Source organism: Panthera uncia (assembly GCF_023721935.1).
Source record: "Panthera uncia isolate 11264 chromosome B3 unlocalized genomic scaffold, Puncia_PCG_1.0 HiC_scaffold_1, whole genome shotgun sequence".
NCBI classification, from domain to species: domain Eukaryota; kingdom Metazoa; phylum Chordata; class Mammalia; order Carnivora; family Felidae; genus Panthera; species Panthera uncia.
In genome coordinates this window covers 39590252-39613900 of record NW_026057582.1, presented here as the reverse complement: position 1 = coordinate 39613900, position 23649 = coordinate 39590252, and the positions used below count along the sequence as shown (strand labels likewise).

Below are 23649 nucleotides of genomic sequence, written 5' to 3'. Positions count from 1 at the left end.
TCACCGCTGTTGTTTAATATAGTGCTGGAAGTTCTAGCATCAGCAATCAGACAACAAAAGGAAATCAAAGGCATCAAAATTGGCAAAGATGAAGTCAAGCTTTCGCTTTTTGCAGATGACATGATATTATACATGGAAAATCCGATAGACTCCACCAAAAGTCTGCTAGAACTGATACATGAATTCAACAAAGTTGCAGGATACAAAATCAATGTGCAGAAATCAGTTGCATTCTTATACACTAACAATGAAGCAACAGAAAGACAAATGAAGAATCTGATCCCATTCACAATTGCACCAAGAAGCATAAAATACCTAGGAATAAATCTAACCAAAGATGTAAAAGATCTGTATGCTGAAAACTATAGAAAGCTTATGCAGGTAATTGAAGAAGATATAAAGAAATGGAAAGACATTCCCTGCTCATGGATTGGAAGAATAAATATTGTCAAAATGTCAATACTACCCAAAGCTATCTACACATTCAATGCAATCCCAATCAAAATTGCACCAGCATTCTTCTCGAAACTAGAACAAGCAATCCTAAAATTCATATGGAACCACAAAAGGCCCCGAATAGCCAAAGTCATTTTGAAGAAGAAGACCAAAGCAGGAGGCATCACAATCCCAGACTTTAGCCTCTACTACAAAGCTGTCATCATCAAGACAGCATGGTATTGGCATAAAAACAGACACATAGACCAGTGGAATAGAATAGAAACCCCAGAACTAGACCCACAAACGTATGGCCAACTCATCTTTGACAAAGCAGGAAAGAACATCCAATGGAAAAAAGACAGTCTCTTTAACAAATGGTGCTGGGAGAACTGGACAGCAACATGCAGAAGGTTGAAACTAGACCACTTTCTCACACCATTCACAAAAATAAACTCAAAATGGATAAAGGACCTGAATGTGAGACAGGAAACCATCAAAACCTTAGAGGAGAAAGCAGGAAAAGACCTCTCTGACCTCAGCCGTAGCAATCTCTTACTCGGCACATCCCCAAAGGCAAGGGAATTAAAAGCAAAAGTGAATTACTGGCACCTTATGAAGATAAAAAGCTTCTGCACAGCAAAGGAAACAACCAACAAAACTAAAAGGCAACCAACGGAATGGGAAAAGATATTTGCAAATGACATATCGGACAAAGGGCTAGTATCCAAAATCTATAAAGAGCTCACCAAACTCCACACCCGAAAAACAAATAACCCAGTGAAGAAATGGGCAGAAAACATGAATAGACACTTCTCTAAAGAAGACATCCGGATGGCCAACAGGCACATGAAAAGATGCTCAACGTCGCTCCTTATCAGGGAAATACAAATCAAAACCACACTCAGATATCACCTCACGCCAGTCAGAGTGGCCAAAATGAAGAAATCAGGAGACTATAGATGCTGGAGAGGATGTGGAGAAACGGGAACCCTCTTGCACTGTTGGTGGGAATGCAAATTGGTGCAGCCGCTCTGGAAAGCAGTGTGGAGGTTCCTCAGAAAATTAAAAATAGACCTACCCTATGACCCAGCAATAGCACTGCTAGGAATTTATCCAAGGGATACAGGAGTACTGATGCATAGGGGCACCTGTACCCCAATGTTTATAGCGGCACTCTCAACAATAGCCAAATTATGGAAAGAGCCTAAATGTCCATCAACTGATGAATGGATAAAGAAATTGTGGTTTATATACACAATGGAATACTACGTGGCAATGAGAAAAAATGAAATATGGCCTTTTGTAGCAACATGGATGGAACTGGAGAGTGTGATGCTAAGTGAAATAAGCCATACAGAGAAAGACAGATACCATATGGTTTCACTCTTATGTGATCCTGAGAAACTTAACAGAAACCCATGGGGGAGGGGAAGGGAAAAAAAAAAGAGGTTAGAGTGGGAGAGAGCCAAAGCATAAGAGACTGTTAAAAACTGAGAACAAACTGAGGGTTGATGGGGGGTGGGAGGGAGGGCAGGGTGGGTGATGGGTATTGAGGAGGGCACCTTTTGGGATGAGCACTGGGTGTTGTATGGAAACCAATTTGACAGTAAATTTCATATATTAAAAAAAAAAAAAAATCTAAAAAAATAAAAAAATAAAAAAATAAGGGGCGCCTGGGTGGCGCAGTCGGTTAAGCGTCCGACTTCAGCCAGGTCACCATCTCGCGGTCTGTGAGTTCGAGCCCCGCGTCAGGCTCTGGGCTGATGGCTCGGAGCCTGGAGCCTGTTTCCGATTCTGTGTCTCCCTCTCTCTCTGCCCCTCCCCCGTTCATGCTCTGTCTCTCTCTGTCCCAAAAATAAAAATAAAAATAAAAATAAATACATATTTAAGTAAAATTTTGTTCTAAGTATAACATCTGTATAGATATCACACAAAATCTTAGGTATCTAAATTTAATTTCTCAAAGTGAATGTGTTCCTTTAATCAGCATGCAGATCACAAAACACATCTTCATCAGCACTCCAGAGCCCTTCTTTGCCTCCTCCTAGTCACCCACCCCTGAAAGGTAACCACTATCTGGGACTGCTGCTACAACCATAGATTGGTTTGCTTTCAAATTTTATATGAACAGAGCCACATATTATGAACCTCACTGTGTTTGTGTGTCTTCCTTTGCTCAATATTGTGCTTGTGGGAATCATCCATGTTGTATACAACAATAGTTTCTATCTCATTCCACCTCTAGGTATAAACTCAGACTAAATGTGCACTAATGTCTCTTATGATAAAAATGTTCAGAGAAGCACCATTTAACTCCAAATTGGAGACAGTCTGAAAGTCTACTAACAGAATGAATAAATGGTTTATTATAGTCTTACTTTTGAAAGTAAGTTTATGTATTCTTACTTTTGAAACATGCTTTTGAAAAGTTTTTTTTTTCTTTTCCAGTTTTGCCTAGATCTATCCCCGTCCAACCTCTCACGCCTATTATATGTAAAGATAGACATACTCAGTTGTTAATATTAGTTACCTTGCACGCAGCTTTCACCTGCATGTTAACAACTCATGTTAACCACTTTGTATGTTTATATGTTTTATCCTTTCATAATCATACACACATGCATAACTACATATACATATATATGTATATTTATATACATATACATACATATACATATACACAGACATATACACATATACATACATATACACACACAGACATACACACATGCATAACTGCGGGGGAATTAGTGTAAAAAGTGGGATCATGATATATATCATATCTACATTTTTGCTTTGTCATGTCATCATATTAAAACCTAGACTCCTATATTTTATTTTATTATTTTTTTTTTAATTTTTTTTTTCAACGTTTTTTATTTATTTTTGGGACAGAGAGAGACAGAGCATGAACGGGGGAGGGGCAGAGAGAGAGGGAGACACAGAATCGGAAACAGGCTCCAGGCTCCGAGCCATCAGCCCAGAGCCTGACGCGGGGCTCGAACTCACGGACCGCGAGATCGTGACCTGGCTGAAGTCGGATGCTTAACCGACTGCACCACCCAGGCGCCCCGTAGACTCCTATATTTTAAAAACAGTATGTGTCTAGAATAATATAATGGATATATTAAAAATTACAAAAAAAACTGAGTTAAATTTTATTGTAGCTATTAGATATTAAGCAGTTCATATCATCTAAAATGAAAACACTGGCTCATTCATTTTAATAAATATTTATTCCCATGCCAGGTATGTCACTAATTCCTGAGGTTTATTTTCTTCCCTAGTACACTTAGAGAGCTATGTTCAGTTTGGGACACAACAGTGTAATAGGAAGGATAAACTGGAGCCTGTTCGAAGGAGAGAAACAGGGATATCTCTAGTGAGAGAACTAAAAGACATGAGCTGGGGAGTGAGGTAAAGTTGTAGATGAGAGATGACTGTGTTCGTCAAGTATGGAAGAAAAATACTTGTTTTATTTGAACCCAGGAGGTAGAATAACAGTGGAGTGGAGTTATGGACAGACAGAATTAAATTCAAAATAAAAAAGAACTTTCTAACAGAAAGTTTTAGAGATGGAATGGACAGTCTAGGGGCCCAGACAGATACTTGGTATTACACTGTGTGAAAATTTCAGGCCACATGTGGGTGGTTTCACTTCAGTAGCTTTAAGATCCCTTTCAGGGGCGCCTGGGTGCTCAGTTGGTTGAACATCTGACTTCGGCTCAGATCATGATCTCACGGTCTGTGAGTTCGAAGCCCCACCTCGGGCTCTGTGCTGACAGCTCAGAGCCTGGAGCCTGCTTTGGACTCTGTGTCTCCCTCTCTCTCTGCGCCTCCCCTGCTCATGTTCTGTCTCTCTCTGTCTCAAAAATAAATAAAAACATTAAAAAAAATTTTTTTTAAAAAGAGCCCTTTCAACTTGGAGTGACATGACTCTAGAATTTATTTAAACTTTTCACTTTCCTTAACAGGTATATTATGACCTTTATTTTTAATGGAAGATGATTGAATGTGAAAACCTAAACCAAGAAGAAATAATTAAGGAACTGGTGAGTCAAAGCCAAATTTATTTTCAACTCCATTTGCAAGAATGTTAAGTGAACATTTTTATACTCCTTTCTGGAGCTTATACTCCTTTCTGGTCTACCCCATGACCTTTGGAAACAGAGAAAAACCATTACATGGTATGACTTTCCTTCTTGTAAAAGTCAAAAATGGCATTGGTGCAATTGGCAATTTATAATTTCTAATGGCAAAAATATTTTCTTTTAATAGGTAATAACCCAATTTCTTTTTTGAAACAGTGTTTATGCAATGGTTTGTCTTACGAGATGGTTGGACAAGAAGGATCAGATATTTCAGAACTGGAGATGTTTTTCTCAGGGTATCCCCGTATAGTTGGATTATCATTATTTCCTAATCTAACGAGTCTCACCATTGTTGCTCAAGATATAAAGGAAATATCAGGACTAGAAACTTGTTTACAGCTTAAAGAACTTTGGATTGCCGAATGCTGCATAGAGGTAAGCGCAAACACAACCTTATGTGAAGTATTTTATGCTGAATTCTTTGGCTTTGGGAAAAAAAATTCCTTGAAATACATGCATGAGTCATAAATCAAAACAGATGAATGGGGGCGGGGCATACATGATGAATTACAATAAAACCCTTCACCCTGTAAAACAAAACAAACTAAACAGATAAATGGGTAAAATACAGAAATAGATTTCTACAAAGGAGAAAATAGAAATAAAGACATAGAAATAATAGACATATTCTACTTTTTAGTAATCAGATCAGATCAAATAATGCCCAGTATTGCTTAGTAGTAAATTGGTCCACTTGGTCAGTATTGGTTGTATGAAAATTGTAACATCTGTATTGAAAAGCAATACTGCAAAATGTATCATGAGTCAAGGAAAGGTGCATACCTTTTGAGTCAGAAATCCCTTGTTCTCAGATCTTATCCTAGAGGAATAATTCAACAGCAGAAAACAACGGTATGCATGAAGTTATTTGTTATAGCACTATTTATAATATTTAAAAATGTGAAACGAATATTCTGCACGTAAAGGTATTTTTAAGAAAATTATTATAAACTTCATGAGGCTGCACCTTGGTGGCCCAGTCAGTTGAGTGTCCAACTTTGGCTCGGGTCATGGTCTCACAGGCTGAGGGAGAGAGTGTTAAGCAGGCTTCATCCTCAGCATGGAGCCCAATTGATGCAGGGCTCTAGCTCACAACCCTGGGATCATGACCTGAGCCAAAATCAACTGAGCCACCCAAGCACCCCTGTATTTTTTTCTTTTATAATGTTTAGTTCATTTTGCTGGCTACAGGTTTTTCAATAAAGTGTGATTTTTAAAAGAAAATGTGCTTATAATCTACTCTATTAAAAGGATTGATTCTAAAACAGAAGTTAACACTATTCAGTCTCTTTTTTTTTTTTTTTACAGAAAATTGGAGGTCTTCAAGAATGTAGAAATTTAGAAAAATTGTATTTATATTTTAATAAAATTTCCAAGATAGAAAATTTAGAGAAATTATTCAGATTGGAAGTTCTTTGGCTGAACCACAATACAATTAAAAATATTGAGGTAAGATAATTTCAGTCATTTATATGTAAAGTCAATTGTTCCTGTGGAGTTTTAACCACAATGTCCTAAATAATATAATGGTTAGGGACCAGAATATTCGTGACTAGTTTAATAATTGTTAAGAAAAACTAACATGTATATAGTATTTTATAATGTGTAGAAACTTCATATACATCGTTTTCTTTGTTCCTCCCACCAAGCCTGGGAGGTAAGGTATTATTTCTTCTTCAAAGGTTAAAAAAAATAGAGATTTAGAGAAATTATATGTAACTTGCCAAGGATTATAAACACACTCTGTGTGATGTGTTTTTCTTCTTACTCATCATCTTCTTTTCCTCTCCACTCCTGTCCCCCTTCTCTCCTCCTCCAATAATTCTCTCCATATTCCAGGGAAACAAAGATGGGTTCACTGAGACACCTACTTAGCTTCTGTGTTTGTGAGGTACACAGTACCCAGTGCTCAGAACACTTGGAGAACCAACCAGATAGATCAGATCATTTATAAGTATATATTTTACTAATTTCTTCTAAATTCTATATTGTCTAAATTTTTAGGGCTTGCAAACTTTGAAGAATTTAAATGACCTCAACCTTGCTGGAAATCTAATAAGCAGCATTGGTATGTACTGTTTCATTTGGAATATGAGCTAATGCTACAATAATTTTTTATCAGTATGAAAAGTACATTCTTAGATTTCGTTTTTAGACTCTTGTATGATAGTTTGCAAGGCATTTCTAAATCTGTGATTACAGGATGTGAAAATATTACCCACTAACCAGTTATTACTAACTATACAATGTTATTGTTAGTCTTACTTATATGCAAGCCATGATGATCATATATAACTAAAAAATATTATAGGATATGAGCAGGAGGTAAAATAAGAAATTTGATTTTTCTTTCATCTTGTTTTTTAAATTAAAGGTCGATGTCTTGATCCCAATGAACAACTGGAAAGATTAAACCTTTCTGGTAACCAAATATGTTCTTTCAAGGTATGTTTAAGTGGAACAGTCTACTTTTATTTACCAACCTAGATCATGAATCATCTTATTACAGAAAATGTACTAAATAGTTCCCTTTTAAGGAACAATTTAATTATTTTGGACTACCCAATACTCTTGGAAATTTTACAGGCAGCTGATTAAGTTAGCCATACTGATCTGACACTTTTAAATCTAACACTATTTACTTGCCTTTGTTTTCCTCTGATCTTTCTGGCTGCATCTCTTCAGTTTACTGGTGTTTCTTCTCCTGGATCTAAAAAATGGACTCTTCCAGGTTAGGCCCAGGATCTTTTCTCATTGCTATCTATGTTCATTCTCTAAATAATCTCATCATATCTTATGACTTTAAATAGCTTTTATTCATTTATTACTCCTAAATTTCTACTTTCTCTAACAGCTATCTCTATTTCTACTTTCCCTAATAACTCCCCAGAACTACAGACATCTCCTATCCTAACTCAAACTGATTTCCCCTCCAATGAACCATCTTCTCCTGCAGCTTTCTCTACCTCTCTAAATGGCATCTCCATTTTCCTAATAACTTAAGCCACAACCCTTAGAGTCATTGTTTTTTACTCCTCTTATTTCTTCATAACCCATATCCAGTCCATCAGCAAATTCTATTGGCTCTATTCAGAATATGTCCAGTCTGACCATTTTTTACCACCTGTATCTCTACTAACCTGGTTCAAGACACCATCAGCTCTAACCTGCATTTGGGGTTGGGGGGGAAAGCCTCCTAACAGGTCCCCTTGTGTTTACCCTTTCACTACTTGCTCCTTCAAAAAATATGTGAGATCAAATAATTCTTCCACTCAAAACTCACTCTTGCTTCTCCCACACTGTGTTTCTGACGATGCTGCTCCCAGTTTCCCTTTTGTTTATTCCATTTCAGCTGCTCTGGTCTCCTTACTGGTCCTTGAATACAGCTATCACTGTCACCTTAGGGCCTTTGCACTTGCTGGGGTATTCTTCCCCCAAATATCTTCATGGCTCATCTCCTCATTTCTTTCAGGATTGTGTTAAGATGTTATGTTCTTAGTGACCTCTTTCCTGCCCAATTTAGGTAAAATAACAGCAACCTTACTTCCCTCCCTAACCTGAAGCACTCTTATCACTCTCCCTGTGTTTTCTTCTTGGTGCTTATCCACATCCCTGACTAGAAAGAATACAAGCTCCCTGAGTGCAGGAAGCTTGCCTGTTTTGTTCACTGTATTCACAATGCTTAAAACAGTATTTGACATGTAAAATCTCAAAAAGCATTTGAATGGAAGAGAGGAAAGCAAAAACACTTAATGTTTATGGGATATAATATGGCTGAAAACATGGCATTTGTAATTTCGACGGTGTCAAATTGAAAGTGCGTATTCAAACACTTCCTCTAGACAGTAACGAAGAAAGATGAGTAAATTTACTATAGAAATAATTTTGAATGGATCATTATTAAAATACACATTCTTTCACTCAGAGAAGAATATAAGATGCCAAAAAGCTATAAGAATGAGGCAGAGTGTTATAAGCACTTTAACCAGAAATTTTAAAAACATAAAAAGTTTAAACAAAATTTTATTCATCAGAGTCAAGAGGAAATAATTGATATGAACACTAAGGGGTTGACAGAATTTCAGCAAGCATTAGAGGAGGATCTTCTACAAATACAGTGGGAGGGACTCTTGATCTCGGAGTCATGAGTTTGAGCCCCATGCTGGGCATAGAGATTACTAAAAATAAATAAAAATTAAAAATACATGCAGTGGGAGGTAAGCATTCTAAGGTGAGGAGAACATTATGCATGAAGACATGGAGGTAAGAAAATCAAGGGGTATATTTGAACAACATCGGCAGAAGAGAGCAGAGGGAGCTACGAAAGATAAATTCAGAATCCTGTGGGAGGTCATTTTAAGCTGACTAACGAGACATGAGGTGCTTAGGGAAAGAGCATTCCAGGCAAAGTGTGAAGGACCTAAACGGTGGAAAGAGCATGGCAAATTCAAGAAACTAGAAGTCTGTTGCTGGGACAGAGTGAGGGAGAGAATCATGAGTTGAGGCTGAAGAAGATAAGCACACAGTGCTGTGAAGATAAGGTATTGTCCTACCAAGAAGCCATGTAGAAGTTTATCTTACTCTGGCTAGTGGAAAAGCCAGAAAAGTGCGGTGGTAAAGAGCATAGCTACATAGAAAGATCTGTCACTTCTAGCACTGCCACAAGCCACAGGCAGCATTGTACCGTGGTAATATAAAGTGCAAGCAAAATAATAATGTAAAGCTTTTAGAATAATGACTAGCACACAGTAAGCACTCAATAGATATGCTATTTTATTATTACTACCATTTTAATTACATTAACCTATTCTATTTCAATCTCATCAAAAAATGAGGATACAAATTTGGATTGTAAAAATTTATTATATGGAATAAAACTTAAACAGTTCTCTAAAATAATGGCTATTTTTCAGAAAAACATTGAAACATGATTCACAGCAACTTTTACTATTCTCACATTAGGAATGTTCTTGAAACACTATTACCTTGAATTTTTATCTCTAACCTTTGCACCCACCCTAAAAAGATACTATCCTGGTGGTGATGGAATAACTTCTGCGCCACTTTCTGTCCATACCAGCTACCACAACCCTAACTTTTAGTGAGATTCTGTGCTTTTGTAGACTCCAGTGTCATCTGACTTTTGAGTGTAGGTGGGGGTTAGGGGAAGTTCCTGTGTAAGACTTCAAAGTTCCTATCCACCGTAGCCCTGACTGATGGTCAGAGGCAACATAGCCACCCAGAAATCAGACAGTGTTTTCTCCTTGGAACAGTCTAATGGTTTACCTTCCTTGCTCCTGCAGAATTTGACCAAATAATTCTTTGCACAACTCTGTCCAGAAATCTCCATTTCAGAGCAGCTCTGCTTAGTCCTACTTCTGCCATGAGCCCAGTAAGAGCCTCAGGGCCAGCCAGTGAACCAAGTCACATTGGTCACCTGACCCTGTCTTACTCTTGACTCCAGCAGCCTGACTTCACTACTTACTTCCTCATTCCATTTGTACTTTATTTTTAGGACTAGTACCTCCTGGTTTTTGCTTTGGATTTCCTTTAACTCTGATTCTGAATCTACTAATTAGCATTACATCTGTTGAAGGCAAGCCCCACCATAGTACCCTTCTACACCAGGCCTCTGTCGTGAATTCTTCCTTAGTTTTTTTCAACACTTTAAAAATGCAATCACCATTCTAACCTTGTAGACTGAGGGCCAAAGCCTATATAGACTCTTAGCTTATAGACTTGTGTGTGCATAAGAAATTAGTAATAGGGTTGTGATAAATTCTATAACAAAGGTAAACCCAGTGGCTAAGAGAGTTCGTAGGAGGAGACTCTGCCCCAAGCTTGGGGGATGAAACAAGACTCCCAGGAAAGATGAGGTAAATCTGGGATGAAGTTCAATCCACTCAAAGGCAGCAGCACGAATGAAGGTATAAAGATAAGGTAGGGTCTGGCACATTCTGAAATTTCAAGTTGCTCAGCACAACTAAAACATGAAATGTCAAAGTTGCAGTAGAAGAGGAAAGACTGAAGAGTTAAGCAGGGACCAGATACCAAATAAAGGAAGGTGTAAACAAGGACCTAAACTTCAGTGTAAAATAGGTTCAGGGAAGACATTGGCCTGGAAGTGCATTATCAATCCCTTCCCCTCCACTGAATGTGAGGAAAAAGGGGCTCTCAGGAGAAAGCTAGGTTTTAGTTGCCATTAACTGGTAGAAAGGGCATTTACAGAAAACAAACAAAAACCCCTAAAAATCAGGAATTCAGTGGTGCATATAATAGAACAGATGTCCCCTAGCCTTTGATGAGAAAAACAGATCTGGAGGTCCCAGAGAATGGTAAGCACCCTTCCTAGGGTGGTAAGGGTGGGAAATGGTGGTGAAGGAAGCAGGAGACCTGCGGACAGTAGGGGCAATAGTTAGCAAAGGGGCTGCGTGGAGGAGGCACCGTTATCTTAAAAAATATATGTGCTCAAGTGACTGACTCCAAGGTTCCAGGTGGAATACATGATTTAGTAAATACTCTTTGGTCTTTTATTTTAAAATGCGTAGTTTAGAGAGTCTGCTATTTAACAATTGTTATCTATTCTTCATGTAGTTAACATGTTTTTCACTAGAGGAAAAAAAACATTTTATCCATCTAAATCACTTTAAAATGTTTAAGCACATATTAAAATGCATTACATTAAATTATGGGTGATCTTAAGTGTTCAAATGGCTCCTTTAGAAATGGTCAGTTGTGGGATGACTGGCTGGCTTAGTCAGTGGATCATGAGACTGTTGATCTCAGGGTTATGAGTTCAAGCCCCACGCTGGGTATAGAGATTACTTAAAACTATAATGTATATAAAAAAAGTAATGGACAGTTGCAATTAATTAATTGAACATTATCATTGCTGTTGTTTTAGGACCTCACTAACTTAACCAGGCTGCGTCACTTAAAGGATTTATGTCTGAATGATCCTCAATATAAAACCAATCCAGTTTGTCTGCTGTGTAATTATTCCACACATGTATTATATCACTTGCCTAGCCTTCAAAGACTTGACACGTTTGATGTGTCAGCAAAACAGATCAAGGAACTGGCAGATGTAAGTGCATCTTCAATCAGAAATCTGTGACTTAAGTTTAATTAACTGCTTCTTTCTGGCTATGTCCACATATGGTAGGTAGTAATATCTTGTCAGTTCTTGTCATCACCTCTACTTTTGTCCCAATGAGCTGGATATTTCATATGAATATATATAAATAATAATATTAGTACTAGAATCTCAATGTTCTTGACAGTACTAGAAGGCAAAATAATAGAAAAACATTAGAATTTATAAAACTAAAAGAAATAAATCTGAGAAATGATCATCAGTGTTAAGAAGAAGTGAACTAGTGCTATATACATAAAAATTAATAAGGCCAAAGTAAAGTAGTAATGAAACAAGTAAACTCCTCTCATTTGGAATACTGCATATCAAAATTAGAAAATATCCATGGTTGATGGTAGTATTCTGGAATTAGGTAGTTTTTAATATAATTAAGATGATTTGGGGCTCTCTAGAAGTATATCTACGCACACCGCCAGAATCTAGGAGATCTCTCAAATCTCAAATGGCTCAAGAGAGCCATTCCTAGGCAGCCACTGATGGTGAACCTCCCAGTAAAGGGGCTGGCTCCTTTCACATGCCACCAAAGGACCTATAATTTCAGGATGGAGTGCATAGGAATTCACCATATTTATTAATAGTCTTTCCAGATTATAGTTCTTCTTCTCCTTCCAGTCCAGTGAGCCACATTCATTTGTGCAGTTAATTGTCCAGTAGACAGGTTTTGAGTATCTAGAGTGTGGATGCACATGGATGTCCCCATATGAGGCCCTCCCCTCCTTTCCTTGTGGTTCATCCATCATGTCAACATAGATAAAGAATGCCTTTATCCATTTATCTTGTTTCTCTTGTCTTGCCAGCCTGAGGATTTATTCTTAGCTTCCATTCTCTCCTCTCTTTTTTCCAAAACTGAGATTATTCTCTCTCCCATCCCAGTCTGAAAAGTGAACTGTCTTGCAATATCAAGCAAAGGGCTAGAGTTCTTGTCTACTAGCAGATGTTCAGAGTCTTTGGAGATTCAGGGAAGAATGTCTCCTCTAACACCATTAAGTCAAAAATAACGGGAAAACTTCACAGTGACAATCATATTTTTTTAAGATTTCTGTTATCATCTGCAGAGTTCTACATTAGTCAGTTTCTTCAAAGGTGAGCTGGAAATGAAATTACTTGGCTTATTAACTTATCTAACAAATATTTAATACCTATTACATTCCAGGCACACCTCAGGTCCTAGAGATATAGAATGACCAAAACAGACAAAATCTCTGCTTGCTTGGAGCTTACACTCTTATGAGAGAAGACAGATACTCAGAAACTAAATAAGAAAAGAACTAGTATGTCAGATAGTGATAAATGCTATGGAGAAAAATAAAACAAGGGTGAAGGAAACAGAATTATAGGTAGGGGCAGAGGGAGAAGTGTTGGCTATTGTATATAGAATTGTTGGGAGAGGATTCCTCAGGCAACACTTGGGCAGAGACCGAAGGAAGTAAGGGAGCAAGCTTTTCAGGGATCAGCAAATGCAAAGAATTTGAGGCAGGAGCCTGCCTCTCATATTTGAAGAACAGGAGGTTAGTGTGGGTGGAGCTGAGTAAGTGAGAGGAAGAGAAGAGATGAAGACCGGAATTGGGGGGTGGGGAGATCAGATGAGACTGTAGGATGTTAGAAAGACTTTGGCTTTTACTTTGAGTGAGGTGGAGCCCCTGGAAAAATTTGAGCAGAGGAGAGACAAAATGACTTATGTTACTTATGTTTTATAGGGATCCTTCTGGGGGCACCTGGGTGGCTCAGTTGGTTAGGCGGCCAACTTCATTCAGCTTAGGTCATGATCTCACGGTCTGTGGGTTTGAGCCCCGTGTTGGGCTCTGTGCTGGCAGCTCAGAGCCTGGAGCCTGCTTCCAATTCTGTGTCTCCCTCTCTCTCCCTGCCCCTTCCCTGCTTGCTCTCTCTCTCTCTCTCTCTCTGTCTCTCTGTCTCTCTCAAATAATAAACATTTAAAAAAACTTTTAAGGGATCCTTCTGGCTAATGGGTTAAGAATAGAGGATTTGAGGGAAAAGATGAGCACAGAGAAACCAGTTAGATCCCAGTCACTTGGATGAAAGGTGTTGATGGTTTGATAAAAGGTGATAGAAGAGGTGGTGAAAAGTAGTCATATTCTGTAGTAGTTAAAAGGGGGAACCCATCTGGATTTGCTGATAGAGTGGATGTGAAGTGCAGAGGAAAGAAAGAAACAATAATTCCAAGCTACTGGCCTGAGCAACTGAAGGAGGGAAGAAGTCACTGTTTGATGAGATGAGGAAGAATATGGAAGAAGTCTGTTGAAAGGAAGAATCATGGTTTAATTTCAGACATATAATTTTGAGCAATCTTTTGAACATGTAAGAGGATATGTTCAAAAAGTAATTGGGTACATGAGTCTGCTATTTAAGAGGGTTGCCTGGGTTGGAGATATAAATATGAGAACTGAAGGCAGAAAGATGGTACGTGGAGCCAGGGACTGGATAAATCACCAAGGGAATGGTGTAAATGGAGAAGTGTGTCAGTTGGGTGTTGGAGACTGGGGAGGGAGGAGGAACCTGCTGATGAAATGGAAGAAGAGAACTAAGAAAAGCAGGTTCTTTTGACATTCTGCCTAAGATTGTCATATATTCGGTTTAGTCTTGTATATGTCAGAAGTAGTAGTATTTAAAGAACAAAATAAAGAATTGTTACACTATTCCTGATATCTTCTCTTAAATTATGTCATTATATTTCAGTTTTCCCACTATAAAATATTTATCCTTTCTTCACCGTTTTAAGGCAAAAATAGGATATATTATATACTAATATTGCTCAACTTTTGATTTAGATCAAGATGATTTTTCACATTCAAAGTGTTTTTATGTAAGAATTGCATATAGATTGCCAAGGTGCTTTCTTCATTACCATTCATATGAAGACAGGTTGTGCGAGGGTGGTGGCACTTCTCCAATGTGGTAAACTCTTGAGCAGAGTACTGTCGATTCTTCAAATTTTCACCCATGGCTGTGGAGTATTTGTGTAAACTATAAGTGACAAGGAAAGTCAGGAGGACCAGCAGGGAGTCAGCATGGGAAAGAGGGAAGAACATGGGAGTTCAAGTCAGAAGACTTGGATTCGAGCTCCAGTTGCATCCATCACAACCTGCCCCTCAGGCAAGGCATTTCCCTTCCAAAACTTCAGCTTTCTCGGAACTATTAAAATAGTGATGATAAAAATAGTACCTGTCCTAAATGTTATTGTAGGGACCCAATGAGTTAATGGGCATAAAAGTACATTTGAATTGTTAAGTACTGTAAAAATAACCACTATGAAACTGTAGTTGAGCCTATGACTTTTCATTCTTTTTTGGTAATCAAAGAAGCAAATGGAACATGTTTTATCTTAACTTCATACAAACATGCAACTGAATTTAGCATTATAGTTAGACTATTTTACAAAAAAAAAACAAAAAAAAAAAACCACTTTTTTTTTAAACTATAACGGACAAGTAATTCCACCAAAGTGGAATAGTGAAAATGAGTTTGACATTCTCAAAATCCAAACACAGAAAAGCAAGTTGAATATAGTAAGCCTACAAAGTTGATTTACTGTTTATGTACAGTTTACAACATAGTCTTCCCCATTTTTATGGAATCTTAGTATATACTCTCAAGGACAAAAAAAACCCTGATTAATAACTCTTATTGTTATGACACACTAAGTGATCATTGAAGAGTTCAGAAATAGTAAAATATCACAATTTATGTTCCCAAACGTAGATATAGGTATATTCTTAATAAAATATAAAAATAAAGTAGAAGATGGGGCGCCTGGGTGCCTCAGTCAGTTAAGCATCTGACTTCAGCTCAGGTCATGATCTCACAGCTTGTGGATTCAAGCCCTGCCTGGGGCTCTGTGCAGAGCCTGCTTGGGATTCTCTCTTCCTCTCTCTCTGCCCCTCCACAACTCATGCTTTCTCTATTAAAATAAATAAAATTTAAAAATAATAAAGTAGATGAAACTGTGCAAGGATACACTAGAAACTGAAATTAGTAGTTATCTGTGGAAAGTGGGGCACCTGGGCAGATGGGAAGCAGGTGTGGGAAGTACTTTTCATTGTGTATTTTTCAATTATTTTGGTGTTTGAAACATGAGCATATTACTTATTCAAAAATAAAAATTAAAAACAAAATAAAAGCAGTATTTTTTGTCCCCCCTCTGCCAAGGGACTCCCAAGTTAGATCTGAATTTTGGGCAAGCAACACATAATGTTTCAATATCATATTTATTAAACTTAGTGATAATTATTCACTTATACTCAAACATGATTTATTATTTATTTTTTTTATTTTTTTTTCAATATATGAAGTTTATTGTCATATTGGTTTCCATACAACACCCAGTGCTCATCCCAAAAGGTGCCCTCCTCAATACCCATCACCCACTCTCCCCTCCCTCCCACCCCCCATCAACCCTCAGTTTGTTCTCAGTTCTTAAGAGTCTCTTATGCTTTGGCTCTCTCCCACTCTAACCTCTTTTTTTTTTTCCCTTCCCCTCCCCCATGGGTTTCTGTTAAGTTTCTCAGGATCACATAAGAGTGAAACCATATGGTATCTGTCTTTCTCTGTATGGCTTATTTCACTTAGCATCACACTCTCCAGTTCCATCCATGTTGCTACAAAGGGCCATATTTCATTCTTTCTCATTGCCACATATTACTCCATTGTGTATATAAACCACAATTTCTTTATCCATTCATCAGTTGATGGACATTTAGGCTCTTTCCATAATTTGGCTATTGTTGAGAGTGCTGCTATAAACATTGGGGTACAAGTGCCCCTGTGCATCAGTACTCCTGTATCCCTTGGGTAAATTCCTAGCAATGCTACTGCTGGGTCATAGGGTAGGTCTATTTTTAATTTTTTGAGGAACTTCCACACTGTTTTCCAGAGCGGCTGCACCAATTTGCGTTCCCACCAACAGTGTAAGAGGGTTCCTGTTTCTCCACATACTCGCCAGCATCTATAGTCACCTGATTTGTTCATTTTGGCCACTCTGACTGGCGTGAAGTGATATCTGAGTGTGGTTTTGATTTGTATTTCCCTGATGAGGAGCGACGTTGAGCATCTTTTCATGTGCCTGTTGGCCATCCGGATGTCTTCTTTAGAGAAGTGTCTATTCATGTTTTCTGCCCATTTCTTCACTGGGTTATTTGTTTTTCGGGTGTGGAGTTTGGTGAGCTCTTTATAGATTTTGGATACTAGCCCTTTGTCCGATATGTCATTTGCAAATATCTTTTCCCATTCCGTTGGTTGCCTTTTAGTTTTGTTGGTTGTTTCCTTTGCTGTGCAGAAGCTTTTTATCTTCATAAGGTCCCAGTAGTTCATTTTTGCTTTTAATTCCCTTGCCTTTGGGGATGTGTCAAGTAAGAAATTGCTACGGCTGAGGTCAGAGAGGTCTTTTCCTGCTTTCTCCTCTAGGGTTTTGATAGTTTCCTGTCTCATATTCAGGTCCTTTATCCATTTTGAGTTTATTTTTGTGAATGGTGTGAGAAAGTGGTCTAGTTTCAATCTTCTGCATGTTGCTGTCCAGTTCTCCCAGCACCATTTGTTAAAGAGACTGTCATTTTTCCATTGGATATTCTTTCCTGCTTTGTCAAAGATTAATTGGCCATACATTTGTGGGTCTAGTTCTGGGGTTTCTATTCTATTCCATTGGTCTATGTGTCTGTTTTTGTGCCAAACATGATTTATTATTTACCTAAAGTTCAAATTTAACTTAGAATCTTATCTTTTATTTAGCAATCCTATCTTTACCCACATTCTCTTGTTTTAGATTTAAGAATTCAATAGAAAATTTTTACACTGACTCAAAGCATTCTTTATTGGATTTTCCATTTTCTCCAAATAGGCAAAAAATTAACACCACTTGCCATTTCTTTAATTACTGTTTTTCTTCTCAGTTGCCCTTCCAAAATGAGCTCTTCTTTATCAGGAATTTTTTATCTATTAATCATCATCTTACAAGCGTGTTTTTTCTGAACTGTTCTCTGTTACTGATGCCTTATTTTTTATAGAGGAATTTAGTGATTTCAATCTCAGAACTTCATAATATGTTGGGAAAGGGAATTCTTTTGGCCTGTTCATCATGCCATACAACTGTGTCTATTCTACATTTTATGCCAAATAATTCTGTTGGGATCTTGATTATCCACTTTCTAACAAATAAATCACATAACAAGAGCCTGCATCTATGAAAATACATGTCCAGAACAGTGTACAAGCCTTCCAAATTATTTAAGGTACAGATAACCTAATAAAGAGAAATGTCTTCATTATTTCAGGTAAACAGTTAAAACTAGGTCACATTTAATAGTGCATCTGATTTGCTTATTTTCTCCTCAGCTAGTTCCTTTTGACTAATATTACTTGTAGGTACCATTTAGCTGGTGTATTTCTTAATAGTAGATTTAATCTATTTATTATATATTTATTATAACTAGATAATCCACTGGTATTAAGATATTCTAGGTAATGGGATTAGATTGACAATTTAGTCATTTGCTCAATCTAAAACAAGTTTATTTAGAGCATCCTTTTATAGAATTGGGGGGAAAATCAAATTCTATTTCTTACCCATGCTTTTAAAAAATGAATAATGTTACATTTGCTTTTAATGCTTTTGATGTATTTTTCCCTAAGTTAATTAAATAGGAATAATGCAGTGACCTATTTGCTTTTTAGCAATATGCTTTATTAGCTAAATGATAAGATTTTATAAATTGAATTCTATCTGGAAGCACTTTATGTTGTCATCCTCGAAATAAATATGAATATGCCTTAACTTAAAATATTATCCACAGGAAATATTTGGAATTTTATATTTTGCTTATTGTTTAAATATAGCACTCTGTATAGCCGTTATCATTTCAGCTATCATCATTATGAGTTATTGGGCATGTAAAATTTTCCAGTGGTTATATAGAACATATCACACTCCCATAATGCTACCAAACTTAATAATGTTTTTTGCTTCAGCTGATCGTTTATTGGTTTTTATTTTCTCACTTTTAGACCACAGCAATGAAAAAAATAATGTATTACAATATGCGTATAAAAACTGTTCAGAGGCATCTTCATGAAGACCTTGAAAAATTGAGTGAACGAAAATGCAAATTACAGAAATTGCCAGAAGAAAGAATAAAATTATTTAGCTTTGTGAAAAAAAATGTAAGATTCAGTATTGTAAAATTTTAGTGGCCATATCTTCAGAAAACTGGTGATAAGACAGCATTATCTTTTAAATTATACATATATGTATACACATATAGAAATAATTTTTTTATTACTACTTATTTTTTTATTACTACTTTTTTTATTACTACAAGTTTGCTTCTAAGCCTTTGATTCCATTTGCTTGACCAAGCTTCGTTGTGTGCTTAGAAATCTACAACTGTAAAAAGGTAGAGGCTTATAAATTTATAAATGTTTTAAAAAGCTGTGTAATTCAGTATGATTCCAAAAGTTATTGAAATCTATTAGAATTTATTTCAGCTGTATTTTTATTAGACATATTCAGGCTGTGCTCAAAATTAATTTTTTGGTCTAAAGTGCTAAAATTTCCCTTTAATAATACTTTTAAGGTATTAAAACCAGATGAGACCTTTAAAGCAAGCTGTACTTTGGTAGTTATATTATGTGTGCTTTTTTTACTTAGAGTAAATTGGATTTCCTTTACCAACAGTAGGCTTTGAAAAATGAAGGATTATTAACCTCAAAATATAACTTTTTATATATAAGAACTTACTGTATTTTTTTAAAGTAAGAAAATATAATTATTCTACAAGTGTTAGACAAATAAATTACTTGGGGGTAGGGGAACTGGATTCTTAGTTTACACTTTACCAAAAAAAAAAAAAATGCCAGTGGGGAGAAAAAAAGAACTAAATTAAAAATGAAAAAACATGAAAAAAACTGAAGAATATATAGATGAATATGGTTAACTGATCTCAGCCTGCCAAATAAAAGGAATACTAGAAATAACAAAAGAACAGAATGTAGATCTGATTGCAAAAAATAAAAGTAAAATGCTTTGGTACTAAAAAGGATCATTAATAAAAATAAACAGTTTTCAGCAAACATGATGGGGGCATCTGGCTGGCTCAGTTAGTAGACCATGTGACTCTTGATCTTGGGGTTGTGAGTTCGAGCCCCACACTGTGTGTAGAGATTACTTAAAAATAAATCTTTTTAAAAAACCATGATGGACAACCTTAGTATAAGCATTCATAAATAAACAAAACAAAAAGCAAATATTCAAATAGAAAAACTGAGCAAAGTACATAAGCTTATGTTTCACAAAAGAAGAAATTAAAAAATGACTAAGATTTGAAAGAAGAGCTTAACTTGGTTATTAATTTCCAAGTGTGAATTAAGATAACAAAACCATTTTCTCCTATAAAATTGTCAAAGTGTAACACGTGACAGTACTCAGGCTGGTGAAGATGAGTGTGACCCTACTACACCACCAATGAAATGTAATTTGGGTCATATGTATTCACAGCCTAAAAAATGCTTGTAGCCTTTGACCCAGTAAGCCTACTGGTAGCACTCTGTTCTAAGGATTTGGATAAAATTTACATACATAAGATATTTATCACTACACTATTAATAACAACAAAAAATTGGAAACTTACCTAATTGTTCAACTAAAGAGGAAGAATTATTCATTCTTAAGGTAGAGCAGTATACTGCCATTAAAAACCAAGTCTTTTAAATATATTTAATGCTCTTCCTAAAATAAACAGGCTTGAATTAATAATATAATAGACATCCTTAAAGTGAAACATTAACAACATTTATTTTTGGATAAAAAATGAACCAGTATATGAAAATCATTTTATATCTATTTTTGTGTACAAATGCATGTATTAAGGAAAATCTGCAAATGTGAAAAATAATACCTGTAGATTAGATAAACTATAGCATTTTTATAAATATACTTGATTTGCTTTTAATAGCTGGATATAGCCATTATAGAGGTGGGACAGATAATCAGTAAATTTCTATTTATAAAAATCTCTCCAATGTATCTTGAAATCCTACAAAGCTGGGGTTAAGGCAAGGCAAGTGAGGTACTCACTGCAGGCCCAAAATTAGAGTGCTAAACACCTCAGTAATCACAATAAATCATATCTAATGCAATATTTTTTAAAAAAATACAAATGAATGCCAAAAAAGTCCACTATGAACAAGAAAAAACAATCAAAATTTAAATAAAAACATTGCTGTGCTGAGCCATATATAGGAGACTGAGACAAGAGGAAAAATATGCATCTCAATATACATGTTTTATATATTTTCTATGGTTGATTTTTTCCCAGAATACCAAAGTACTTAAAAAAAATACTGAAAAATTGAAAAGTAGGTGTGATAAATGTCACATTACTTTAAAGTTTAAATATTTTATTTATACCCAAACCAGTATTTGTTATAATTTTACTTTGGCTTTAATAGAAGGAAGCTCATCACTAATATTTAAAAATCAATTTCTTTGCTTTTCTCATTTCGATGAAAAGAACTGCCATGTTTCAAGTATTTAAGAATGTCCTTTGGTCAAAAGAAATTGACTGACTAAACTTGCACCAAAGTTGTAATTGCACATTTGGCATGTTTTTATGCGTTTGGCCTATTTATTATCTAGATTTCTATTTTATTTATTTAAATTAACTGTATATTTCATAATTCCACTAAAATGTTTTGCTCTATGGCACACTGATTTCAACAGCTGGAACGGGAACTTGCGGAACTCAAGGGATCTGCCAAAGGGCACGGTGATAGATCCAATAACAATAAAGTAGCTGAACTTGAAAAATCAAAGAAGTGTGAAACTGTCACAGAGGAGCCAAATCTTCAACAGAAGATACTGACCAAACTAAATGCCTTGAATGAAAGGGTAACATTCTGGAACAAAAAACTAGATGAGTATGTTTTATGAATTGTCTAGTTCAAATTTGAAACAGGAGAGGATAGAATGTTCTAGGCTATCAGTCGAGCTCAGTTCTCTTCCTCAGGGGTGGAAAGAATTATGAAGTAAAACACGGAATGTGTTTCTAGTCCCATTCCCAGCAGAGATAGACATCATTGATTCAAAGCCGACATACATAGTTTTTTACAGAGGCAATGCTTAATTAGGTACAGCAAACTTCCCCCTAGTGGCTTCTTGTCACATCACTGCTCTAGTGTCTGCAAACTAAAAATAGAGCTGCTACTGATGGAGAAACTCACCACATAGACCTGACTGAGCAAAGCACATACATAGTTGTCTGGAGTCACGTAGAAACAAACTCTGGCTGAGTTTCAACTAGAAATATAAAGCAGAAGATTTAGTAAGTACCAATAATTTTTTATTTACTAGGGCATTAAATGGATAAAGTTAGTTTGCCCTGTAAATACTCCTACTGCTCCTACTGCTTCTACTACCACTCCTAACAGCTAACACTTATTTCTTACTCTGCCAAATTCTTTGCTAAGAGCTTTGTATGTATTTTGCATAGAATCGTCAAAAAAAAAAAAAGCCTTTTCAGGTGTAGGTACTGTTAATATTGCCATTTTACTGAGAAACCGCAGCATCAAAAGATCTGCGAGCCATAAGCGGCAGAGCCAGGAGAGACTTCTAACCTTATTGCCAGAAACAGAATGTCTTTAACTTGGTTTAACTGTTAACACCAAGCTTTCTGTACCCATTGACAAACGCCTTATATTTTCATATCAGCCTTTTTTTTTTTAAATCTATTTTAACTATAATTTTAATGTTGTGATATTTAGGTTTTTCTAATAACTTAATTTTTCTCTTAAATAGGATTGAAGCAATTTATCATGTTGAAGTAAAACAAAAGAAGAAAAGCCATGGCTTATGGATCCCATTTTTGTTAATTGAGTTGGAAACTGTGGGAAATATCCACTTTGAAGAAGGCACTCGATCTGATGACTGGTAAATCTGTTTGAAATTTAATTACAGCCTTAAAAATAATTTTAGGTGCTTAGGGGTGCCTGGGTAACTCAGTCAGTTGAACATCTGACCTTTGGTATCAGCTCAGGTCATGATCTCATGGTTCATGGGTTTGAGTCCCGCGTCGGGCTCCATGCTGTCAGTGCAGAGCCTGCTTAGGATTCTCTCTCCCTCTCTCTGTGCTCCTCCCCCACTCATGCTGCCTCTGTTGCTCTCAAAATAAATAGACTTTAAAAAAATAAATAATTTTAGGTGCTTAGGATCATCAGCTAAAATATCAACTTATAAAATCTTAAAATGTCTAATTTTCAAAACACTTCTCATATAGAATGTTCATCCACTGAAGAGTAGCTGTTACCTATTTTGCCACCAATATGTTTTTCTGTTTACATAATTGCTGTGAGCTAATCTTCAGAACATCCTAATGATATTTCATTGCTCTTTACCCAATTTCCCTTAGCCCAAGAGCCAGAATAAATTTTTTTAAGTTTATGGCTAAGTATTAACTTTATATATGTTTATACTGTTCATTTCTTGACTGGACGTGGCCCTGGATTCTGAATATTGTGTGAGAACCTACAATAGAGAAGGAACACAGGAGCAGGATTGGTAACAGCAGGTCGCAGACACTGGGGGAGGCACCATAGCAAATTTCCTGGGGGTCCATAGTCAAGGTCAAACCAGTTGTCTAGAGCTGGCTAGAGTCAGGGGGCACATGGACTCTCTGAGTTGAAATAAGGCATACACTTAAAAACCAGGAATTTGGGTTAAAAGTCCATTTAGGCAGAAATGCAGAGAGCCACCAGAAACAGGAAACGGGCATACACACTTCGTAATTGAAGCCTCCTGGTACAAACAAGGAAATGGCTGTGTTGCCTCAACTTGAGGGTACAACTTAGAAAATAATTCGGAAGGAAGGAAGGAAGGAAGGAAGGAAGGAAGGAAGGAAGGAAGGA

The 23649-nt window shown here is 36.4% G+C and overlaps 1 protein-coding gene across 8 annotated transcripts in view; it reads left to right on the top strand.

Moving 5' to 3' along the window:
• Window positions 1–23649, top strand: part of LRRC9 (leucine rich repeat containing 9) — a 141077-nt gene that overhangs the window by 23987 nt on the left and 93441 nt on the right. For 7 of the 8 annotated variants that reach the window (XM_049611501.1, XM_049611503.1, XM_049611498.1 and 4 more), the window contains exons 2-10: window positions 4413–4490; window positions 4746–4964; window positions 5898–6038; window positions 6594–6657; window positions 6964–7034; window positions 11494–11676; window positions 18757–18912; window positions 21470–21666; window positions 22544–22675. In XM_049611501.1, the coding sequence (XP_049467458.1) occupies window positions 4443–4490; window positions 4746–4964; window positions 5898–6038; window positions 6594–6657; window positions 6964–7034; window positions 11494–11676; window positions 18757–18912; window positions 21470–21666; window positions 22544–22675 (1211 nt within the window). In that variant the 5' untranslated portion in view covers window positions 4413–4442. The remainder of the gene's footprint in view (window positions 1–4412; window positions 4491–4745; window positions 4965–5897; window positions 6039–6593; window positions 6658–6963; window positions 7035–11493; window positions 11677–18756; window positions 18913–21469; window positions 21667–22543; window positions 22676–23649) is intronic. The other variant, XM_049611502.1, reaches the window with a different exon arrangement.